We start from the raw sequence: 23,652 nt of genomic DNA, 5'->3' as shown, positions 1-23,652 counted from the left end.
GTTCAGCTTTATGTCATACCTTCTTAAAGTGTCAAAGACCTTTTGGAGTGCCTGGGATGTTCCCCATTCTTTACACTTTTAACCACCATGTCATCGATGTAGGCCTCGACCGTCTTTCCCAACATCTCGTCAAAGATCTTGTTAGTAAGGCATTGGTAAGTTGCCCCAGCAGTCGTGAGTCCGAAGGGCATAACTCTATAACAGTAGGTGCCCTTCTTTGTTATGAAGGGATTTTTCTCTTTATCTTCTGGATTCAAAGGGATTTGGTTATAGCCAGAATATGCAACAAGAAATATGAGTCTCTTAAAACTAGTGGTAGCGTTAACCATCTAGTCTATTTTGGGTAGCGGAAAACTGTCTTTAGGGTAGGCTTTGTTGAGATTGGTAAAATCTATACACAACCTCCATTTTCCATTCTTCTTCTAAACTACCACCACATTAGAGAGCCATTGTGGATAATGCACTTCTTGGATAAAGCCCGCCTGAAGCAATTTGTTTACTTCTTCAGCAATAATTCGATTGCGCTCAGGAGCAAACCTTCTGCGTTTTTGCTTAACTGGCTTAAACGCCGGATCCACCTTCAGGCTATGGCATGAGACTGAAAGATTGATTCCTACTATGTCTGGATGATCCCAAACAAATGTGTAACGACCTGAGTTTTTATTCAACCCATGTATACTGTGATGACCTGAACTAGCTCCAAGATGCGGAAGCTAGAAACAAGACAACGGTTCCCCACGGCACAAAACACCTCTAAAACCCTAAGATGACCTTCCATGAGGTCATGGAACTCAATAAGAACTGACGCGGAAGCAAAACAAGAATAAGTCCTTAGAGATGTACATCATCCCTAAGACACAAGAATGGCCCTTCGAGGAGTTTCGAGGCTCAACGGAAGCAAAACAGAGACAAGGGTGTCAAAACCCTACCGAAAGAAGGACCAAGGGTAAAAATGGTCATTTTACCCAAGAAGGAAGGAATTTAACTTTCACAAGTCAAATTAGATTAAAAACATCTAAAACCATCCTTTGGTAACTTCACATGAAGTCCTAAGGCCAAAGGAAGAGAAATCCCAGATGAACCATATCCCGGTTCGAACTAAAACTGACACCCTCTCACTAAAACAAGGATATCTTGAGCTAGGAAAGGAATCTGCCAATTTGGAAAGGAATCTGACACCCTCTCATTGGAAAGCTGACTTCAACACGGTCAGTTTAGGATCAAGAACGGACCAATTCGGAGTTAAAACAAAGAAGTTACATCAGTTTGAAGTTCGAAGTCCAAAACTGAAAACTTTGGAAGACTTGAACCGGTTCAACATTGGTAGTATGCCTAAGCTAAACTAAAATGACACCTTGAGCTGGTTCAACTATTCTTGAACCGGTTCAACTTGACTAGAGTTGAACTTAAACAGCATAAACAGTGTTTTAGCAGAAAAATGAGTTTGGAGCGCGGTTTTTGAGATCAAGATGACATTTTTCGGAAAAATGTCGTGAAGAAACTCCCCCTAAAATCACATTTTCTATAAGACGAAGTTAAGAATGGAATTTATTTCCCAATGAAAATTCCCAAAATGCCCTTGGGCTGAGTTTTTCAACAAAAAGGTGAAATGAGTCCATAGGAGACTCAAAACACAAACGAAAGGGTTTTTCATGGAAACGATCATTCACACAAGCGTAAATGATGATTTTAAGTGCACGAGAATGGTCCACAGCTCCCGAAAATGGCCGAGTCAAAATCCGACCACACGACGGCCAAAAAGGCAAAAAATGAACTTGAAATGGAAATTTTGAAATCCAAAATTTTGAAATGGTCTCAAATGACCATTTGGCCCTTGGCCACACTTTATACATGATTAATGAGACCATATGAAAGAAGTAAAACGGAATTCCCACACCCGATGCAACCATGACAAAACAATAACTTGGCATTTTTCAATATATTCATAAAATTTCATGAAGTCGAAAATTACATGGGATACAAATTACTTGGCCTCCGGCCTCATCTCATACATGTCAAATATAATACAAAGGGTGTACTTATGTACACATTACATATATGGAGTCAAATAATACAAGTTTGACATATAAGTCTACAAAATGATGTTTCATGCTAACATTTGCATGAAATGGAATCTTGAAGGCAATGAGTCACCCAAGGAACAATAAGAATCACGAACCAAGTCTTCGTTCCTAAAATATACCCCAGTAACTTTGGGGTGAGTAACATAAAGCTACTCGTAGGAAATGAGCATGCATCGACCAACATTTTACAAATTTATCACCTTAAGGTGAAACATGTCAAAGGGCTTATGCCACCTAACGTCTATGTCAAAGTGAGACTCAGGGAGCATCCTAAGCTACCCTGGAGCATAAATCAACAAGAATTATGATATACATACGTATATGAACGAATCAAGATTGGGATAATCCACAGAACATGACAAGAAAGATGCTTAAGTATAGATCAACATGAATTGCATTTTCAATACAATTTGACAAGGTTTAGAGTAGTCCATACAACATGACAAGAATAATACTTGAAATCAGGGACAGGGCATAATATCTATGCAATGGAACAAAGTTGGAACATTTCATATAACACGAAAAGTTATAGATTAACATGAATCACATTATCAATGTAATTGAACAAGGCTTGGAATAATCCATACAACACGACAAGAAGGATACTTGAGTATAAAGAGCATATTATCAATGCAATTAACATGATTGGAACATTCCAATTAACACGATAAGAGTCATACATGAATTCAAGAACAAGGCATAATTTCTATACAAGTATACAAGATTAGAACATTCCAATTAACACGAAAGAGTTTACACATGGAATCAAGAACATGACATAATATCTATGCAAATAAAACATGATTGGAACATTCCAATTAACACGAAGAGGTTATACATGAAGTCAAGAACAAGGCATAATTTCTATGCAAGTAAGCAAGATTGGAGCATTCCAATTAACACGAAAAATTCTTAAAACTTCAAGGAATACAACACTTGAAATTTAAGGAGTAAAATCATGAATGAAGCATAAAATCTATGCAATGAAACAAGATTGGAGCATTTCACATACACAACAAGTTTAAATCTTCAAGGAATAGCAACTTGAAATTTAAAGAGTGAAATCAACCAATGTGGAAACTCGAATATCACCCCGATTAAAACCGTACTCTTGAGATCACGTTAGGGCTATTAACCCATGGGTACCTTTCTCCTAGTGCGCACTATAAGATAGGGAGCTCTCATATCTCCCGTACTAGAACCAAGTCCTAGCCATGTCAATTCTTGATTAATATCCCAAGTTCCAAAATCAACAAGTTATGCAAGTCAAGATAGTATCAAGATATAAGAAATGCATTTAGCCACGTTCCATGCACAACTAAGATTTTGGAACACGCAAGTCATGCCCTAAGTTCATCAACTATCATGGCATGTGTAATGTCAAGAAATCGTAGTGTGTATCTATATAAACTACAACCAAGATATATATAGCACATGGAATCCATTGATGCAAGTATACAACTAGTATAAGATTAATGATTCAATCATTTGTTTGACAACACTTGAACAATTAATTTATTCCAATGCAGGGGTGCAAGTTCATTAACTACATTAATGGAGCTAAGTTGCAACAAGTCATAATACATGATAAATAGGCAAAAACCCCATGAATTAGATGTCCAAATCATTTGAACACTAAGTAGAGTTAATTGATTTCTCTAGAAATCAAATTTTTCCAAAAATTCTCAAAATAACATATGTGAATGTCCATTCCATGGTGATTGCAAATATCACATCAATTTCATAAAGTGAGCAAGATATCATTATGCATAATTTAATTAATTTAAAATTAATTAAATCTATAGATTTCCAAAGCTGTTCAAATGATCCAAAATTAATATATAACAAGGACTATGTCATGGCCATGCCATATATCAAGTCAAAAATGGAAAACAAGCATGGTACAATTAAGTAGAATTTAAATCAAATTTAAATCAATTTCTAGATCTTGAACCAAAAGCAAGCATACAAGTTGTATAAACATCAATAGCATGCAAGATAGCAAGAATATAACCTATAACACCCCCTACCTCGATTTGAGATGAAAATCTCAAAAGCCACCAAATGAAAACCGCTCCGAATCCGACGATACCGAAGGGTTTTGTCGGGGACAAAACGATGAACATAACCCCCAAGGAAGCCCCATGAAAAACACAAATTGACTTCAAACCCGAACTCAAAATTTGGTTAGAAATGGGTTCTAATAAGGGTGAAAGGTGCGCGGCATCAAGACAAGCATTAAACGTTAAGGCCGAAGACTTTTCACCAAGGAAAAGTGGTCCAAAGGAGGAGAGAGAAGGTGGAAACTATGGGAGGGAGCTTGGCCAGCCATGGGAGAGGAAGAAGAAGAGGAAAATTCTGATTTTTCTCTTTAAGTCCCCAATTTATAGAAAAACCCTAAAAGTGCCCCGGAAGGGCCCCACCGGGTTTGGAAAAGTGGATTTTGAGAAAACGCGCTCAAAAGGCAAAACTCCATGAACAAAAAAGATTCTAAATGAGAAAACATGAACAAAGGAAGAAACAACGTCAAAAACTGAGTCCCGAGCAGAGAGATATGCCCCGAACAAGTTCGGCGGCAACTAGGGTCAGAAACTTTGAAACTGGAGAAAAATGACCAGAACGGAATTCTAAGAGTACATGACTCGAAAAAATGTGAAAATGAATCCCGTACGAGGATCCAGGCTCCAGATGAGATATTTTTGCAATAACTTTCGTTAATTGCACAATGGCCCCTCCAAAAAGGGTTAACTGCACTAATACCCCAGAATGAAAATATCTTCCAAAAATATTTTCTTAGATTCCCCTGAAATAAAATATCTTCAAAAGATATTTATGAAAAACGCCCCAAGAAATGAAAAAGATTATGAAGAATTTTGCATCTATGCCCCTATGGACACCGGGAGCAACCAGAGTACTTTCTTGCAAAAGTAAAGATACGTACTTTGAGAAAACCACTGAAAATGAAGGTACGTGAAGTCAAAAACTAACTCCGAGTATGAAAAGTGAGGTTTTGCCAAACAAGTGACAAACAGAGATAAGACAGAATAGGGAAAAGGGCGAAATAGCGCATAGTGTCTGAAAAGTGAAAATGCAGAAATGACTCGATCCTCAAAGAAAGTTGTCAATCCACGGAAAAGAGTCTCAGAAATCATTTCCAAGCACTCAAGACTACACTAAGTGACAAGAAATAGAGTTTAGAAAGGAAAATTAAACGAAAAAAATTCATTCGTAAAATTTCAGGAAAAAAGAAAGGGAGATAAATGACCGGGTCGTTACAAAATGTATCTACGTTCCGTCGAATGACACCAATTAATGCTTTCTTTTCTTTGGCTGTAGGGAAATAACCTATATAGCTGACTTTCTGAGGATCGCTGAGGATTACTTTGGCAGCCTCCAGAGATTCTTTGGTAGGCTTTGCAGCTTTAGCTTCATCCTCCGCTTTCAAATACTTAGGCAGAGAGCTCTATAATTGCTATTTCGACATAGTCCCAGGAGGTGCAATTGGTTGGGACTACTTTATTACCTTCTTTACCTCATTCTGTGTCAACATGTAGCATTCTTTGGCAGTGACTTGATTTCCCCAAAGATTAATAACCTCCTTACCATCCGGAGACAAGCATCTCATCACTTGATGAAAGGTAGACAGGACCCCGTTCATTCGGTGGATCCAACCTCTTCCCATAATGAGATTATAAGAAGAATGTATCTCCACTAGAACAAAGTTCTCCTTTAACATCCTTTTTGCCACAATGATAGATAAATCAATTGCCCTAAGGGGGTCCACCTTCGTGCCATCAAACCCCATCAAGGGACTAGAGGTGGGCCGGATTGATGACGATGAAATCTCAAGCTATTCGAAGACTGCCTTTGTAATAATATTGGTGTTGCTTCTTGGGTCTATTAGAACCCTTTTAATCATGCAGTTTGCCACTAGAAGGCTGATGACTAGTGGGTCCTCATGGGGGAGTTGAACTCTAGACAAATCTGCATTGCCGAACCCAATATTGATACTTCCCGAGGTGATAGCGTTCACCGAGGACAAATTTCTTAGCTTATGGGCTGTTCTTAGCCTGAATATATATACTTCTTCTGACTCTTGGTTATCTTCTGATCTCCCATGTATTGCATAGATGACCTTTACTTGGTTACCTTCCACTCTCCGAGGGTTGACCTCCCGCGGCTTCACGTACTCCTTTGTTGTGAGGTAGTTTGCTAACTCACCCCTGATTATCATATTCTCCAATTTTCACCTAAGGGATCTGCAATCATTAATTATATGCCCGTAATCTCTATAGTAGGCGCAGTGCTTGCTCTTGTCCCTTTGCTCCAAGGGTTACTTCATTGGCTGAGGGGCTGTGAATTTCATTTTATTCTCTTGGAATAGCCGAGCCAAGGTGGTATGAAGAGGTGTGAACTTTTCCTCCGTCCTTTGCCTTTTCTCAAGTACCTGAGTGACCGGTGCTGCGGCATGCTGGCTTTTCTGACTTTTTGGATTCAACACCCTTTACCGAGGCTTATTCTCCACTATGAAGAGGGTGGCATGCTACGCTCGATGGGCTATATTCTCCTCAAGTTGGATGTAGATCTGCGCCCTAGCATTGAGAGTCTGCATATCCGGAGGAGAATATTTGACTAAAGAGGTATGGAACTTGGTTCTCTGAATCATTACAAGCTTGAATGTTTATATTATAGTCACAGGATGGCAATCTACAATTTTCAAGGCTTTCATGTTAAATCTGGATAAGAAATCCTGTAATGTTTCCCCTTTCTTTTGCCCGATGGTGAAGAGGCTAGCAATACTCTTTTTTTGCTTCTTGTTTCTGCAGTACTGAGCTAGGAACATAGTGCAAAGAGTTTGGTAGTCTGGGATAGATTTGTGTGGCTTGTTTCTGAACCATTCCAACGTAGCTTCTGTCAAGCTAGTCGGAAAAACCTTACACATGAACGAATCATTGTGATCGTCCAGAGCCATCTTTTGCGCATAGTGATCGAGGTGACGAGAAGGATCCCCCGCGCCATCGAACTGGGTAAAGGATGGCATAGTAAATTTCTTAGGTCTGTCAACGAGGTATATATCATCGGTGAATGGAGTCTTTACTAGAGAGTTCTTATGCTCCCTGGCCATCTCGACGGGCATCTGAATCCTCAGGAGTCTTTTTTCGTCAAAAGCCTCCTGTACGCCTGCATCACCTAGAATTCTATTAGACCATACCGTAAGCTTACGGCTAGACTCTTCCTTTTCGTCCTGCGTGCGACGAGGAAGATTGTCCGAAGCACCCACCTTGGATCTTGCCCTCTGCTCTTGCTGAACTTTGTTGGGCCGACCCTCATTAGCCCGTGCCCTATTGACCTATGGCTTGTTAATTGGAGGAGCGTTTTGGTTTGGAGGAGGTGCGGCCACATCAACTAGTGGCGGTTGTGGTTGTAACTAAGCCATCGCCATTTGAAGGGTGTCATTTTACAGATTCTCCATTCGACATTCCAAATCGTAGTAACAGAAACAATTTGAAACAAAAGTGGGAGTATATTTCTATACGTTTCCCACAGACGGCGTTAAAGTGTAGGTGCAAAATTTTTTTCTATTAAAAGAAACAAAAAGAAAAATACAACTCACTCAAAATAAGCAATTATAATACTTAGAGACAAGCGTATATTGCTTGATGGTTTTATTGGAGGTCTAGGCCTCTATTTATATGAAATAAAGTGGTGGAATTATAGTAGGACTCGCCTGGCTTGTCCTCCAATTCATTCCATATATGACATTCTTTACAATTATAATCATTTCCTTTTTAAAATACTTTCCATGCAAAACATTCCTTGCACAGAACTTGCCTTCTTTGTTGAATCATTTATCTAGCAGGATTGGTCTGCCTTGAATTGAAGTTGGGCTGAGTGTCGGCTGGTCCAGACGACTTAGTCAATGGGCCAGAAGTTCAATATTATTGACCCTTGGCTGTTGATGTCTTTATTGGGCCTGAGTGGGATTGCATGTACCTTGAATCATTTGGGCTTGATAAATGGGCCGAATGACCAATGTCAGTGATCTTAATAGAAGGAAGATTTAACTTGGGCTTGTTCCGGATTAGACTCCCCCAATTCGGGCTTGATACTAATTGGATCCTTGTAATAAACATTATATATTTGTAGTGTGATGACGTGGACGATCTTCATTGGAGGGGGGATTTTTTTCCTCCACAGCAAGACTTGGAATGTAAGAAAGGAAGTGTGAATGCTGGAATTGAAGAAAGGAAGTGCATGTGCTAGAATTGAAGACATGGAAAGCTACTTGACAAAAAGTAGTGAACGGAAGTATTGGACTTAACTCAGACCTTATGAGAAGTCATTGCTGAAATGAATGCTATATAGAATAGCAAAGTACTGGACTTCGACATAAAAGTATGTAAATTCATTGCGGAAATGAAAAATACATGAACTAGCAAAGTGCTAGGTTTAGACATAATGTAAGTTCATTGTTAAAATGAAAGATACACGAAATAACAAAGATGTTGTGTTTTGGGCTGAGCCGGAAGCATTTGCAAACTAGCCTTGAGTGCTCTATTTATAGGGCTTTCCATGCATGCAGCAGCTTGATGTGGCAGCTCCAGTGATTTCCACGTGTAAAATTTTGGACTACCATGTATCCCATAATCTTTTAGCCTTCTCTAGATGTTGCCAAGTGTAAAACCATATTCTCCCATGATTTATAACTGATAGATTATAGACTTGGTGGTTGAATACATGTTTGCAATCCTTCTCCTACGTTCTGGAACTGCCCAGATGGAAATGCAGTAGTTCTTGCAGCAGTTGTAGCAGTAGTTGAGAACTTCTACCTGGAAGGTTTGGATCATGCCACGTGTCCTATGTCTTCCTTAGTCTTCTCATAGTGTTAATACATGTAAGAACATGTTCTCCCATGATCTACAACTGATAAGTAGTGGTCTTTGGTGGTTGAATGCATGTTTGTAGGCTTTATCCCACGTTTTGAAACTTCCCAGATGGAAAGGCAGCAGTTCATACAGTTGCAGCAGCAGTTGAGAAATTATATCTGGAAGGTCCAGATCATGCCACATGTCCCACATTTTCCTCATCTTTCTTTGGTAAATGCATCATGTTTTCAGCCCACTTTGCTATTTTTTAGCAACCTCCTCACCTAAATAAGGCAAATGGTTGCCTTATTCTTGGAGTGACTCCTACAAACTAGGAGACATTATAGGAATGGGGGAGTTATCATTCTTGATGACTAGGTTAAAGGTACACATGTCTTTCCAGATGTTTGCCACATGTCCCTTTGGAAAGTCCACGTCTTTCTAACTGTAGATCTTGTACCAAATGGCTTTATTTGATGAAGCCACATATTGCTTCATGATTGCATTTTTTGCATATCACTTTTCCAATGGGATTAGCCAAGAGAAACCTTTCCAGCTGGAAAATATTTATGGTGTAAACATATGCCCCCCAAATTTTATGCCTTGTGGAGTACTCAATCACAAGGCGTGGGATTTTAATATTGAGTGAGGCTTTGGCATATAACAAAAAACCTTCTATAGTGGCTGCCGTTGTAGCTTCCATTGCTTTTTACAACTCTAATTGTACTTCGGAAAATAAAACTAACTACTAATAGGAAATGCATGTAAAACAAGCAAGTTGAGTAATTTCTAGTATGAATAGAACCTGGACCATGTATTGTAGTCCTTTTTCAATGAAACATTCCATACTTAGGAAATTAGCCGACCTTGGAAATACAGCTAAGTCCACTTCATGGCTCTGGCCAATCCACTTATTTCCAAGTAATTAGCCTTTCATCCCTTGAATGAATGATCCTTCAGATGCTCAGACTTAACTATTGGAATGGCTATGTGTTGCCATATGCTTCCTTTCTAGCTTTCCAGTTTATTTGGAAAGGAAGCACTAGCCACTTTAAGTGTGTGATACCCCCGGATTTCCATATGTGGGTCGGCGAGGCCCATGCCCGAACACCCAAGGATATCAAAAACAAATGGCAATAATCGAACATAGAATTCAATTATGATAAAAAGGAATAAATAAAATTGCTGAAAAAAAACTAAAACGACAATTCAATAATGAAAACCTCAGAATAAATTTTATATATAAGAACAATTTTGGTACATCTAAACCTCCAATACAAATACAACTCGGGAATCCATCTAGTGGACCCCTATTCAAAACCCAACTGAAGATAAACTAAACTAGAAAGGAAATCCAAAACCAAATATAAATTGTAGTCCTACGCAGTCGGAAGAATGAGTGACCGTCTCTACTCAGCACGAACAATCTCTAAGACTGGAACCGTCTGATACCTGAAAAATAATAGTGGGTCTAGCCTACGAACAAGTTCTATCCTAACTAAAATCCAAACAGAGACCTGATACGTAGATACATCCTAGATATCTCAACAAAATCTATCTAGTCTATACATATATATATCCATACTAAAGGACTCTCACTGAACAACAAAGGGGGTCTCAACCTGAATAGAAGGCAACATGCAAAACACACCAGAGGTGGGCATGACTACCTAGACCTAATAGGGTACACTTCCACCATCAAAGCCAGCTATGCAACCCAATGCATATATGCTCCCTAACCAATGATCCTGATACTCAAGCTCATATCGTGGTACCATAGTCATATATCTAAAGTCCATCCTAAACCAGAGTATGTCATTCAATTGTTCATTGATCTTACATAAGTTTTACAATCCGGTTAGTCACCCAACTTATTCAGTTGATCTGACTTAACCACAAATAACCAATCATCCAGTAAGTCACTCAACTTTATGCACCTGATCTGACTTAAATATAAGTAGGATTATATTATAATCCATTCCCTTATTCCAGAATAGGTAGGATTTAGTATTTTAAAACTAATTTGTCCCTAATATGCCACCGTCCCATACCGGTGCATACAAACCATACATCTAGTAGTTAAGATACAGACCATGAATGTAAATATCAACTAATCCATAAATCCAACAATTGATAACAAAAATATTAAATATAAACATCAATTGGTCCATAATAAGCATAACAAAATATATAAGTTAACATGCTTATTTGATACTACTCCAACAATGTCCATATAATTGATAACACATATAAAGTATGTAAACGTCAATTAATTCCTAATAAGCATAATAGAAATTATATGAATTAACATGCTTATTTTATCCACAAATCCAACCAATAATTTATGAAATAGATAAAGCAATTCCACAATTAAAATCGAGAACAACATCCATTTAATTAACGGAACAGAATTTTATAGTTCATTAATTAAAATCCAACTTAAGCACAAATAAAGTTTAACCGATACATGACCCTATTATGCATCCAATATAGATTTAAAAATCATATATCAGTCATTTAAATTGCTACATCAAATTAAGCGATTAAATTATCTCTATTCGTTAACAACATGCAACTTGTTTTAAACTTCCATACTGTTCAAAATCTTTAGCATATAACTCAAATTATGCATCCTAGGGTTTTAATACATCATAAATTTATATTTAGAACCCTCTTAATATCCAAAAACAATTTGTGAACCTCAACTTGTCCAAATAGTACCCAAATAATTCGAGAACGAACTGAAACAAGAGAGCTTGCTCTCAAAACTGGAGAGCATGCTCATAACACATACGGAACTGGCTCCCTAGACCTTAGAGCCAGCTCTAAATAGGAGAGAGCCGGCTCCCCATTACCTGGAGCTGGCTCTGCATAAAGGGGAGCCGGCTCTTACTTCCATGGGCCGGCTCTTTCCCTCTCTGAGAGCCCTATCACCCGTTTCTCCTGTTCTACTTCTTCATCCCCATCTTTAGTATGTATAAACACCTCTGTAAGTTCTTAGTATAGTTCCTAGGAGTTTAATATATGCCCAAATTTATTCCAGAACAATTAAACACAATATGCTTTATTAACCACAATTCCGAATAACAAAGAACATATCAGTTTATGTGATAACAAATTTCGATTCAAAACAGAGAATACATTTAAACACTGAATTAAAATCATACAAGTTCTATTTTAAAGTCTGAATTAGTCCTGGAGATCATCTAAGCATGCATAGAACAGAGATCAAAGAGAAGGAGCAAGCAATAGAACTTGCTTGTGTGGTTTTGAATCAAAACCTCGTCCCCGTCTTCCTAAGCTTTCCGACGATGTCTGTTCACTGTCAACCTCCTACTGCTCAACATTCCCTCCTCCTAGGTCTGTCCTTTAAGCCACAGCCGAAACCCTAACTGCTACCTCTCCAATTCATTCTCTGTTTCTCTCTATAACACTTTATGTGCATAGGGTTTTTCTAACCCTTTTGAAGACGTATAACAGTATATTTATAGGCACCAATAAAAACCTAGGTCTAATTCCAATCACAGATGGAAAACCTAATTAACTCCTAGTCTAGTCGGCCAATACATGAGTCATAAAAGACTAAAACCCTATTTTAACATTATAATCAAAAACACTAATAATCAAATCTAATTAACTCATTTAAATAACCTAACAAACCATTTAAACAATTAAAACCAATTTAATTCAATTAAAGAAAATAAAAATACAATTAAATTAACTACAACACTTTAATCCAGTTTAAGAAAAATACAATACAATTAAATTAACAATGAAACAAACAATTCAAATAAAATAAACAATCAATCAATTAATTAAAATAAATAGGCAACCAAATACATAAACAAATAAAAATAAAATAAAAACAAAACTTAAAATGCCGAGACTATCATTTTTAAATTAGGAGCATTACATTCTGCCCCCCCTAACAAAAGGAATTCCGTCCTCAGAATTCACGAAACTCTGATTTTTTTTTTTTAAAATTCATTTCCGTTCTCGTGTGGGCGCAGCCTCTGTGTATAGGCTCCAACGAATTCAAATGCATCCAACAATAAATAAGGTTCCTATATTGAAAAAACCCCACAACTGTACAACTCCTAGGTTGTATCTAACAATGACTCAATCGTACCAAATATGGAGTTAAGGTAACGATCCTTATTCCTCAAGTTCCATAGGATACTCGCACAAAATTCCTATACATCCAGTGCTAACAATTTTGGTAACGCTAATCTATATGCAATACCAAAAGCCCATAATGAATTTAACGTAGCAATTTTAAATTTGCTTTAGCAACTAAAACCTGTCAGTATGAATATATTTATTTATATATTGACAACTCATGCATGCCTCCTTAAGTATATTTATTTATACTGTGGCAAATCAACCATGCCTCCTTAAGTATAGTTAGTTATACTCTGGCAAATCAACCATGCCGACAATTCAACTTGTCTTTGGCAAATCAACCATGCCACCTTAAGTGTATTTAGTTATTCTTTGGCAAATCAACCATGCCTTCTCAAGTATAAATATTTATACTTTGGCAAATCAACCATACCTATAATTCAACCATGTAACGATTTTAAACCTAACGATGAACTAAATCACACATAGTCATAGTATGCATATTCTACGCATAACATTAATTTAAAACCAACCTATCCAGATATACCAATTGAACATGTCTTTACATCTGCCGGTTCATGTGACCAGACATTCGATGTCTTGCTGTACCTTATAATCGTCAGAGTGCAATGAGAAGAAGTGACGAATTTTATATCGCATTCACTCTGACAACATTAACAGAAACTACTAATCCTCCACCAGTACCTTAAGCTCTATTGGAGTAAGGTAACACTTGAGATCTATCGAACTGAAGTTGGATCGATCCTCAATGGCGGCGCCTTTTTGGATAAAAACAAATCTGAGATATTTTGAAGATATTTTTGGGAAAAGGACAAAAGCGGTTGGTAAGGTGGTACAACTGAATAAGATCAATCATTTGGATAAGGACAAGAATGTTCGATCGATCAGAGAAGGAAGTTGGATCGATTAAACTTTTAAGATCTTTGAACAGGGACAAACATGGCTCAGATCTATCTTGAAGTGCTGAGATTGATGAAAGTTGGATCGATCAAACTTTTCTTGAGATCGATCGAAGTTGCTGAAATTCCACCCTTTACTTCCTTTTGCTCTACTTTGCTCATTTCTTTGATTCATCTTAGAATTGCTTCAATTATGCTCTTATTTGGCTGAGTTAGCTTATTTTGGGGATAAGTATCTGAAAATGGAAATAACACGAAATCAATACAAAATGGTAAAATAAGATAGATAAAGGTTTTAGAATACCTAAGCTTAAGGGGTTTAAATACGCACTTTTCAGCGTTCATCACACCCCCAAACTTAAATATTGCTAGTCCCTAGTAATGAACTAGAAAGTAAAAGAATGAAATGAACAACTATACAACTATGAACAAGAAAGCAATAAATGGATAATGCCACTTTCGTAGGGAACACGATTGCATTTAGCACATGTAACAAGCCTTTTAAACCCCTAGGTTATCCCTAGTGGACGAGTGAAATCTCGTGAGGGTTTCCAGAAATGATACCCACAAACATTAAGCTCATTGTTTCAAAAGAGGCACCAATATTGCAAACAAGTATTGGGAGAAAACTACCTCAAGTATGAAAATTTCAAACATTTCTAAGCAATCTCCCAAAATCTTAACATCAAGCAAGTAAGTATGGTCCTCCACATATCAAGAAAATGATCATGAAAATCAAAACAACTCTAGAATCCTTTTTGATGGACCGGCATCAAGAGTATTGCTATCTTAGCCAACTAAAGAATTAATCACATCCTTACCCTCAAACTAGCATACAAATCTAGTACCGATCATCAAGACAAAAAGTGGACCTTTTATTAAAGCTTTATTGTTCTAGGTGCACTTATTCTTTTCACTCGATTTTTTATTTTTATTTTATTTTATTTTTCTTTTTAATAGGATCAAAGATGGAAGCATGGCGCAATGTGTTGATCTATTTTGCTTTCTAGCGATTCATAGTGAATCGCATAGTGTAAAATCGCATAGTGAATCTCAAAATAATCACCAGATCAAGATAATATGGACCACAAGTGCAAGAAAGATATCAATCTTTCAAAAAATTTATTCCTAAATGGCATCCACAAGGCATACAAGGAGTATTGGGCTCTCAAGTCAAGCAATTTTTAAATTTTAAACAATATAGTCCTCAAAAGATCAAAATCATAGCTAACATCAATCTCAAATCTCAATTATACATTTAAAACTTAACTTTAAGTAGAATGCACCGAAGACACCTTACCCCTAAACTTAAACCACACATTGTCCTCAATGTGCAATGAGAACAATGGAAAAGATGGAAAGAGTATATCGTGGTGGCAAAAGCATGAAGCCCGGCAATGATCCAATTTGAAAGACATCTCCCCCAAACTTGGAATCAACAGCCTACTTGGATAACCACATTAGCAAACTCACAACGAATATTAAATAGGATAAGAATAATTAAATTAAAGAATGCATTCTAAGGCAATGTCGCATGAGATAAAAGAGAGGAATGAGATCAAGCCCGATAAAAAAGTAGCATGACTACACATAAGGGCACAAGAGAAATTTATTTATTTATTTATTATTATTGTTTTTTGAATAAACAAGATGGAATTCAAGAAAGTATGAACAATGATTGCTAAGTTTAATGTCTCTAGCTAGACGTAATGCCGCTTTGAATAAATAAGTTCGAAATCCAAAAAGGGAAGAAAAAGGTCAAACCCAAGATGCTCAGATCAATCAAGGCAGATCGATCTCAAAAGATATTCGATCGATCAAACATGCATGAACCTGCAAAAAAGTTTGAACGATGAGATGGAGATGTCTTTGGATGCAGGCTCAAAATTTTTCTAAATGTTGGAACTCAAGATCGATCGAACTTGAAGGTTAGATCGATCTAAGGACTTATAATCGATCTGAGAACAAATTCGATCGATGGGACAGAGCGGTGATTTGGACGTAGGCCGAAAATTTTCTAAGTGTTAGATGCAGGCATGATGTTCGATCGATCGAACTTTTCTTGAGATCGATCGAACAGACAAATATTCTTCCATTTGCATTGTATCCCTAGATATCTTCATACACAGGGTCTATTAGATGTGCAGCTTCCAAATGTCTTTGGAAGGCCTATCCCTCAATACAGGGTTTTAGTCTCTATCCATTAACCTTGAAAATGTTCCCCTTTTTCAAATTTTGAATTCCAACCGCCCCATGCAGTGCAATAGATATGACTTCATAAGGACCCTCCCATTTGGTTCTCAACTTCCCCGGAAAGAATTTCAGTCTAGAGTTGAAGAGCTAAACTTTTTGACCGGGTTCGAAAGACTTCTTCACAATATGTTTATCATGAAAGGCTTTAGTTCTTTCTTTGTAGAGTTTGGCATTGTCATAAGCATATGTCTCAACTCCTCCAACTCACTCAATTGTAACAACCGATTCTCTCCGACCTTATCAAGGTCAAGATTGAGCTTCTTAACTGCCCACAAGGCTTTATGTTCCAACTCAACCGGAAGATGGCAAGGCTTTCCATATATAAGTCTATAGGGAGACATGCCAATGGGAGTCTTATATGCCTCCGGTAAGCCCACAAAGTGTCATTTAACTTTCGTGACCAATCATTCTGGGTGGTGTTAACCGTTTTCTTAAGAATATGCTTAATTTCCCAGTTAGATACTTCTACTTGCCCATTTGTTTGAGGATGGTAAGGAGTGACCACTTTATGAGTAATGGAGTACTTAAGAAATAACAAAAATGCTTTCCTCCATCACTTATCATAGCCCTAGGCATACCAAAATGAGCAAAGATATTAGACTTGATGAATTGAATAACCACGAAATGGTCATTTATTTTCGTAACACATGCTTCCACCCACTTGAAACATAATCAATGGAAAGAAGAATGTATTGAAAACCATAGGACATAGGAAATGGATCCATAAAATCAATGCCCCATATGTCAAAAATTTCTACAATAAGAATGTTGGTCAAAGGCATCATATCTCTTTTCGACATTAAACCCATCTTTTGACATCTTTCATATGACTTGCAAAAATTATAGGCATCTCTATGGATAGTGGGCCAAAAGAGCCCACTTTGAAGAACCTTCAAGGCAGTCTTCTTTGCACTAAAATACCCACCACATGCAAGTGTATGACAAAACACAGGGATACTAGGAATTTCGCTCTCCGGAATACATTTCCTCACAATTTGATCCAGACAATAATGGTGTAAGATAGGATCTTCTCAATAGTAATTTCGGATGTTGGCAAAGAAACGATTCTTTTTGTTCTTTGACTAAGAAGTTGGAAGTTTGCCAATTGCCAAATAATTCACAATGTCGGCAAACCAAGGCATTTGTCCATTAGAAACTTGGAAAAGTTGTTCATCCGGAAGAGAATCATGAATTGGTGGACTAGGGAAAGGTTCTATCGATAACTTAGAGAGATGGTCGGCAACCACATTCTCAGTGCCTTTCTTGTCCTTGATTTCAAAATTGAATTCCTGAAGAAGCAAAATCCATCTAATCAGTCTTGGTTTTGTTTCTTTCTTTGTCAAAAGATGGCTCAAGGCAACATGATTGGAGTGAACAACCACCTTAGAGCCTAAAAGATAGGATCACAATTTATCAAGAGCATACACTACGGCAAGTAATTCTTTCTCGGTAGTGGAGTAATTCAATTGAGCTCCCGAGAAAGTTTTACTTGCATAGTAGATGGCACAAGGAAGCTTTCCTACTCTTTGGCCTAAAACCACTCCCATGGCATAATCAGAAGCATCACACATAATTTCAAATGTCAATGACCAATTACGAGGTTGCATGATAGAAGCTAATGACAATAAATCACGCAATTTATGAAAAGCGTCTAGACATGCTTGATCAAAGGCAAAAGGAGTTTCCTTGGCAAGGAGATTGCACAAGGGTCGAGCAATTTTGCCAAAGTCTTTTATGAATCGGTGATAGAAGCTGGCGTGACCTAGAAAGGAGTGAACCTCTCTCACCGTTGAAGGTGGTGGTAATTTAGCAATAAGCTCCACTTTCGCTTTATCTACCTCAATCCCCCTTCTTGAGGTGACATGACCTAAAACAATACCCTTTTGAACCATAAAATGGCGCTTTTCCTAACTAAGAACAAGGCTTGTTTCATGGCATCTCTTAAGCACTAGATCCAAAATTTTGAGGCATACATCAAATGAAGACCCAAAGACAAAAAAAAATCATCCATGAACACTTCTAGATACTCTTCCACCATGTCCGAGAAAATTGACATCATACACCTTCAGAATGTGGAGGGGGCATTGCACAAACCAAAAGGCATCCGTCTATAAGAAAATGTACCGAATGGACAAGTAAAGGTGGTTTTCTCTTAGTCCAATGGGTCAAGGGCTACTTAGTTGTACCTCGAATAGCCATCAAGGAACCAATAGTACTGTTGTCTGGACAATCTTTCTAGAATTTGATCAATGAATGGCAAAGGGAAGTGATCTTTTCTAGTGGTAGCATTTAATTTGCAGTAATCAATGCATACACGCCATGAATTGGCGGTACGCTTAGAGATTTCTCACCTTTTGTATTCTCAACCACGGTAATCCCCGATTTCTTAGGAACTACTTGAGTTGGACTCACCCATTTGCTATTGCAGATTGGGTAAATAATTCTGGCATCTAAGAGTTTAACAACTTCCTTTTTGACTACCTCCTTCATGTTGGGGTTAAGTCTCCTTTGGGCATCCCTAAAGGGTTTTGCATCCTCTTCCATAAGTATACAATGCATATAATTAGAAGGGTCAATTCCTTTAAGATTTTCCATACTCCATCCCATGGCTTCCTTATTTTCTTTGAGCACATTTAAGAGAGCGTCTTCTTGGTCTTTTTCAAGACTTGAAGAAGTGATAACCGGAAGAGTCTCTTTTGGTCCTAAGAGTGCATACTTGAGATTAGAAGGTAGAGTTTTAAGCTCAAGAGTTGGTGGAGAAACTAAAGATGAGACTGGTGGAGTGCTAGAGAGTGGAGGAAGAGGTTCTATTGGAGTTTTCCAAGATGGAAAATCCAAGCTCGTAACAGATTCCATGAGATTGCTTACTTCATCTATTGATTTTTCATCATTAAACCCACAATTTCCAAACATTTCAAGAAGACAAGAAGTAAGAGGATCATCGAATAGGAGAGATGAAATGTTATCTTTAAGTGGTTGTTTCATGACCATGGTAGGAATTGACCCCTCAACAATCTCATCCAACACATCTATAAGACAACACTCGTCTTCATCTATGGGATGTCGACTTGCATTGAAAACATTAAGCTCGACCATCATGTTACCAAACAAAAGGTCCATAACCCCGGATCTACAATTGATGGTTGCATTTACGGTGGCAAGGAATGGCCTTCCCAAGATGATTGGGATGTGATTGGTGGGATTGGCAACTGGTTTGGTATTAAGAACTACAAAATCAACCGGGAAGTAAAACTTATCAACTTTAATGAGGATGTCCTCAACCATGCCCCTAGGTGTTTTGATGGATCTATCAGCCAATTGAAGCACCACTGAGGTTGGCTTCAACTCATTCAAACCTAGTTGGACATACACGGAGTAAGGAATCAAATTAACACTTGCACCTAAGTGAAGAAGAGCTCTACGAACTTCATAGTTCCCAATCACACATGATATGGTCAAAGCACCAGGATCTTTGAACTTAGGTGGAGTGTTTTGTTGAATAATAAAGCTCACTTGCTCCGTGAGGAACACTTTTTTAGGGCTTGGTCCCTTGCTCTTCCTCCTTTGTGTGCAAAGATCTTTCAAGAAGTTTGCATAAGGTGGAATTTTCTTAATGGCATCCAAAAGAGGAAGATTGATGTTTACTTGCTTAAAAACTTCCATCATGTCATGTATTTTCCCTTCTTGCCTCCTATAAGGCGAAGTTTCTTTTGGATGATTGAGAATTCCAGTTAGGAATATTTTCATTCAAGGAAGTAGGAGTGGAATTGGGAATTGGATGGGTGATAACTTTAGGTTGCACCGATTCACTATCTTTCTTTGGTAGTTCAACCCTATTGTCCACTTACTTACCACTTCTCAAGGTGGTGATGGCTTGCAATTAAGCTTGGGAAGAACACCTCGATGTAGGGTTTGCTTCCATAAAAAATTGGGCTTTTGGATTCCTCTCGGGTTGACTAGGTAATTTCCCAATTTCTTTTGTATTCAATGCATTAGCTATGGTCCCAATTTGCGATTCTAGCTTTGATATGGATTGAGAGTGGGAATGCAACAAGTTGGTATTCCTTTCTAAGCTACCCAAGGCCACCAAAACCTTATCTTCGAATGTAGAGTTGCTAGAAAGCGCATGAGGATAATGAGAGCAAATTTGTGAATCATACATTTGAGGATGTGAAAAGTGATTGGTTCTTTGATGAGATGAAGAAAAAAACAAATCATTGGGAACCTCTTTCCCTATTATGAGGTGGAATATATTTGCCTTGAAATTTTTTAGCTTGATGGAAATTCAAAATTTCATTCCACATTGGAATATATGCACTTGAGTAAGGGTGAGCGAATGTAGTATTGACTTGTTCAAAGTGCTCATTGAATGCATGTCCATAGGGACAAGCGAAAGTGGTATATAAAACACTTGAACATGTCATGCATGGCTCACTAAGATGAGAAGTATAATGAAAAGAAGGTGACTTTATAACCGATTTTTGACTCAACAAGAATTGATTAAATTTTTGATAGAGAGTCTTAACCTCGGTTTCAATCTCTAATGGATTCTCTATTTGACATACTTGCAAGTCTCTCTTCTTTTCCTTCGAACTATGGTCAAACCGAGAAGTATAATATTTTTGCAAAGAGTTTTTGCTCATTTTCTCAAAGAGATGCCATATGTCATCTTCATGTTTTCCAAAATATGATCCTCTACATGATGTATCGACTATGTCTTTATGAATGTCGGATAGGCTCTCATAGAAATATTGAACCACTTTCCATTTTGGAATGCCATGATGTGGACATTTACTTAGCAAGTCATTCAATCTTTCCCAAGCTTTATGTAACCACTCCCCTTTCCTTTGAGAAAATTCTCTAATTGAAGCACGCATTACATTAGTCAAACTTATGGGGTAAAATTTTTTCAAAAATTCATTTTGCATTTGTACCTAAGATGTTATTGAATTTGCCCCCAAAGTATTGAACCAATGTTTTGGTTTATTTTTGAGTGTAAAAGGGAAGAGAAGTAGCATAAGAACTTCCTCTGGAACATCCATATATCTTACGGTGGAACATATTTCAAAGAATTCATTTAGATTTTTATAAGGTTCCTCATCATCTAAGCTATAAAAGAGTGGACACATTTGAATAGTCTCAGGCTTGATTTCATATTGATTCGCTTCAAAATTAGGCAACACAATACATGTAGGTGCATGATATGCATGAAGATTGTAATGATCACGAAGGACCATTGGAGGAATTGGAGCTTGAACTCCGGGGCCATGTTGATTAAGAGGGGGGTTTTGTATGAAACATGGGTCTAAGTAGCCAAGATTACCCTCTAGATTTTCCATGTGAAAACCTAGGACAATAATAGAACAAAAACTACCCAAGACTTCTAGCGACACACGAAACACAACAAAACAAGCAAGCACTTCTCCTTCATAATAAATCAACAATCAACGAACTTCCTCTACATACAATGTTCCCATACTCCCATGCTTTAACAATATGCAAGAAAAGTAAATTGCCTCCACATGGGCTCACGATTTATCTAAGGATTGAAATAGAAGCCTCCAAGCAGGCCGACGATTTAACTAAGAGTTTCAGTAAGAAAAAGCTCACAAAGGTCCTTTAGCACTTCAACTCCAAATTTATAGCTTAGCTTAGCAAATTTTTAGATTTTTAGACTTTTTCCTTGATTGCTTAGCTCCTTTGCTTGAATGCTCCTTTTCTTCCTTCCTAGCTCAATGCTCCTTGTCAATCAAGAACAAACATAATAAGTAATAAAAATTGAAAACAAAGTAAAGACACGATCAAAAGAGTACTAATTCTTAATTGATTCCACATATATGACATAGCCAATCAATCAATCCCCGGCAACGGCACCAAAAACTATGGTGTCTTCTTGGGCTGTGCACAAAACAATGCACAAAACTTTAAGTTTGGAAATTAATGTCAAGTGGGCACCATAATTTGAATTTATAAAATGTTTAGCACCTATACTATGTAGTATGAGTGAGAAGGGATCGTCCCAAGGGATTGAGTTGTCGTATTAGGTTAGGAAATCAAAATTAGGGTTAGCAGGTCGAGTGATCAAAATAGTGGTTGGTTGGTTGGATTAAACTAGATGCAAATTAAACTAAGGTAAGCAATAATGCAATAGAGAGAATAAAAGAGAGAGATCTTGGGGTTTAGAGATCACCACAAAGCATAGCTTTTCTACTTCTTTAATGAATGATTAATGAGGGGAAGGGCATGTATTGCAACAAAGTGTGTGTGTGTGGTTGTTTCAACAAGCATGGATAACAAATTAAGCATATATTATCTTAACAACATGGTGGATAGCACAACATATCAAATTAAGCCATTAATCCTTTCTTTAAGCTCACAATCCAAACACATCACATGGTTAGAGATACATGTTACTTGCTTTTCATAAGTATAGAACATCAACAACAAGCATGGATTGTCCTCCCATTTAACAACTACACTGCAACTAAGCTAATGACATGAAATTAAACTAATTAAACTAAGAAAGAGGTACAATCCATTAAGAAAAAAGTAGAAAACATGCTTAGGGCGAACTCTAGCCCCAAGAGGATGTCTAGCCACTCATGGATGATGTCCTCCAACCCTCAAGGGTAAGCTCCATAGAAGAAATCTGCTCTTTGGTTGATGAAGAGCCTCCAACGGTGTCTCTAGCCTCCTCCTCCTCTTTGCTTCCTCACTAAGAGTTCTCTAAGGTAAGATATGATATGAGATACAATATATTCTTCCCCTTCTACAAAAAGTAATCCTTATCCTTATATAGGTAGGTCAAATGACACCCAAAATGAGCTAGGGTCGTACAGCAAATATTCTCCAATGATTGGATATGGGACAACTTTTTGTGAGCTGGAAATTTAACTTTTTCACACTGGAGGAAGTTCGATCGATCGAACCTTGGACTTGGATCGATCGAACATGGCTGAGATTTATCGAACTGAAGTTGGATCGATCCTCAATGGCGGCACCTTTTTGGATTAAAACAAATTTGAGATATTTTGAAAATATTTTTGGGAAAAGGATAAAAGTGGTTGGTAGGGTGGTACAACTGGATAAGATCAATCATTTGGATAAGGACAAGAATGTTCGATCGATCAGAGAAAGAAGTTGGATCGATCAAACTTTTGAGATCTTTGAACAGGGACAAACATGGCTCAGATCTATCTTGAAGTGTTGAGATCCATGAATATTGGATCGATCGAACTTTTCTTGAGATCGATCGAAGTTGCTCAAATTCCACCATTTGCCTCCTTTTGCTCTACTTTGCTCCTTTCTTTGATTCATCCCAGAATTGCTTCAATTATGCTCTTATTTGGCTGAGTTAGCTTATTTTGGTAATAAATACCTGAAAATGGAAATAACACGAAATCAATA

The 23,652-nt window shown here is 37.6% G+C and overlaps 1 protein-coding gene across 1 annotated transcript; it reads right to left on the bottom strand.

Moving 5' to 3' along the window:
- Positions 1–422: 422 nt before the first annotated feature.
- Positions 423–5,889, bottom strand: LOC132270208 (uncharacterized). Its single transcript, XM_059771404.1, has 3 exons — positions 5,608–5,889; positions 5,430–5,547; positions 423–652 (listed from the first exon to the last, which is right to left on the bottom strand). The coding sequence occupies exons 1-3, from the start codon at positions 5,887–5,889 to the stop codon at positions 423–425; spliced, it is 630 nt and encodes a 209-aa protein (XP_059627387.1).
- Positions 5,890–23,652: the final 17,763 nt, after the last annotated feature.

Source organism: Cornus florida, unplaced genomic scaffold (assembly GCF_030987335.1).
Source record: "Cornus florida cultivar Cherokee Brave unplaced genomic scaffold, ASM3098733v1 CherokeeBrave_3.0.0_Hap2_Chr01, whole genome shotgun sequence".
NCBI lineage: Eukaryota > Viridiplantae > Streptophyta > Magnoliopsida > Cornales > Cornaceae > Cornus > Cornus florida.
The sequence above is the reverse complement of the archived record's forward strand: the minus strand, read 5'-3'. Positions and strand labels throughout refer to the sequence as shown.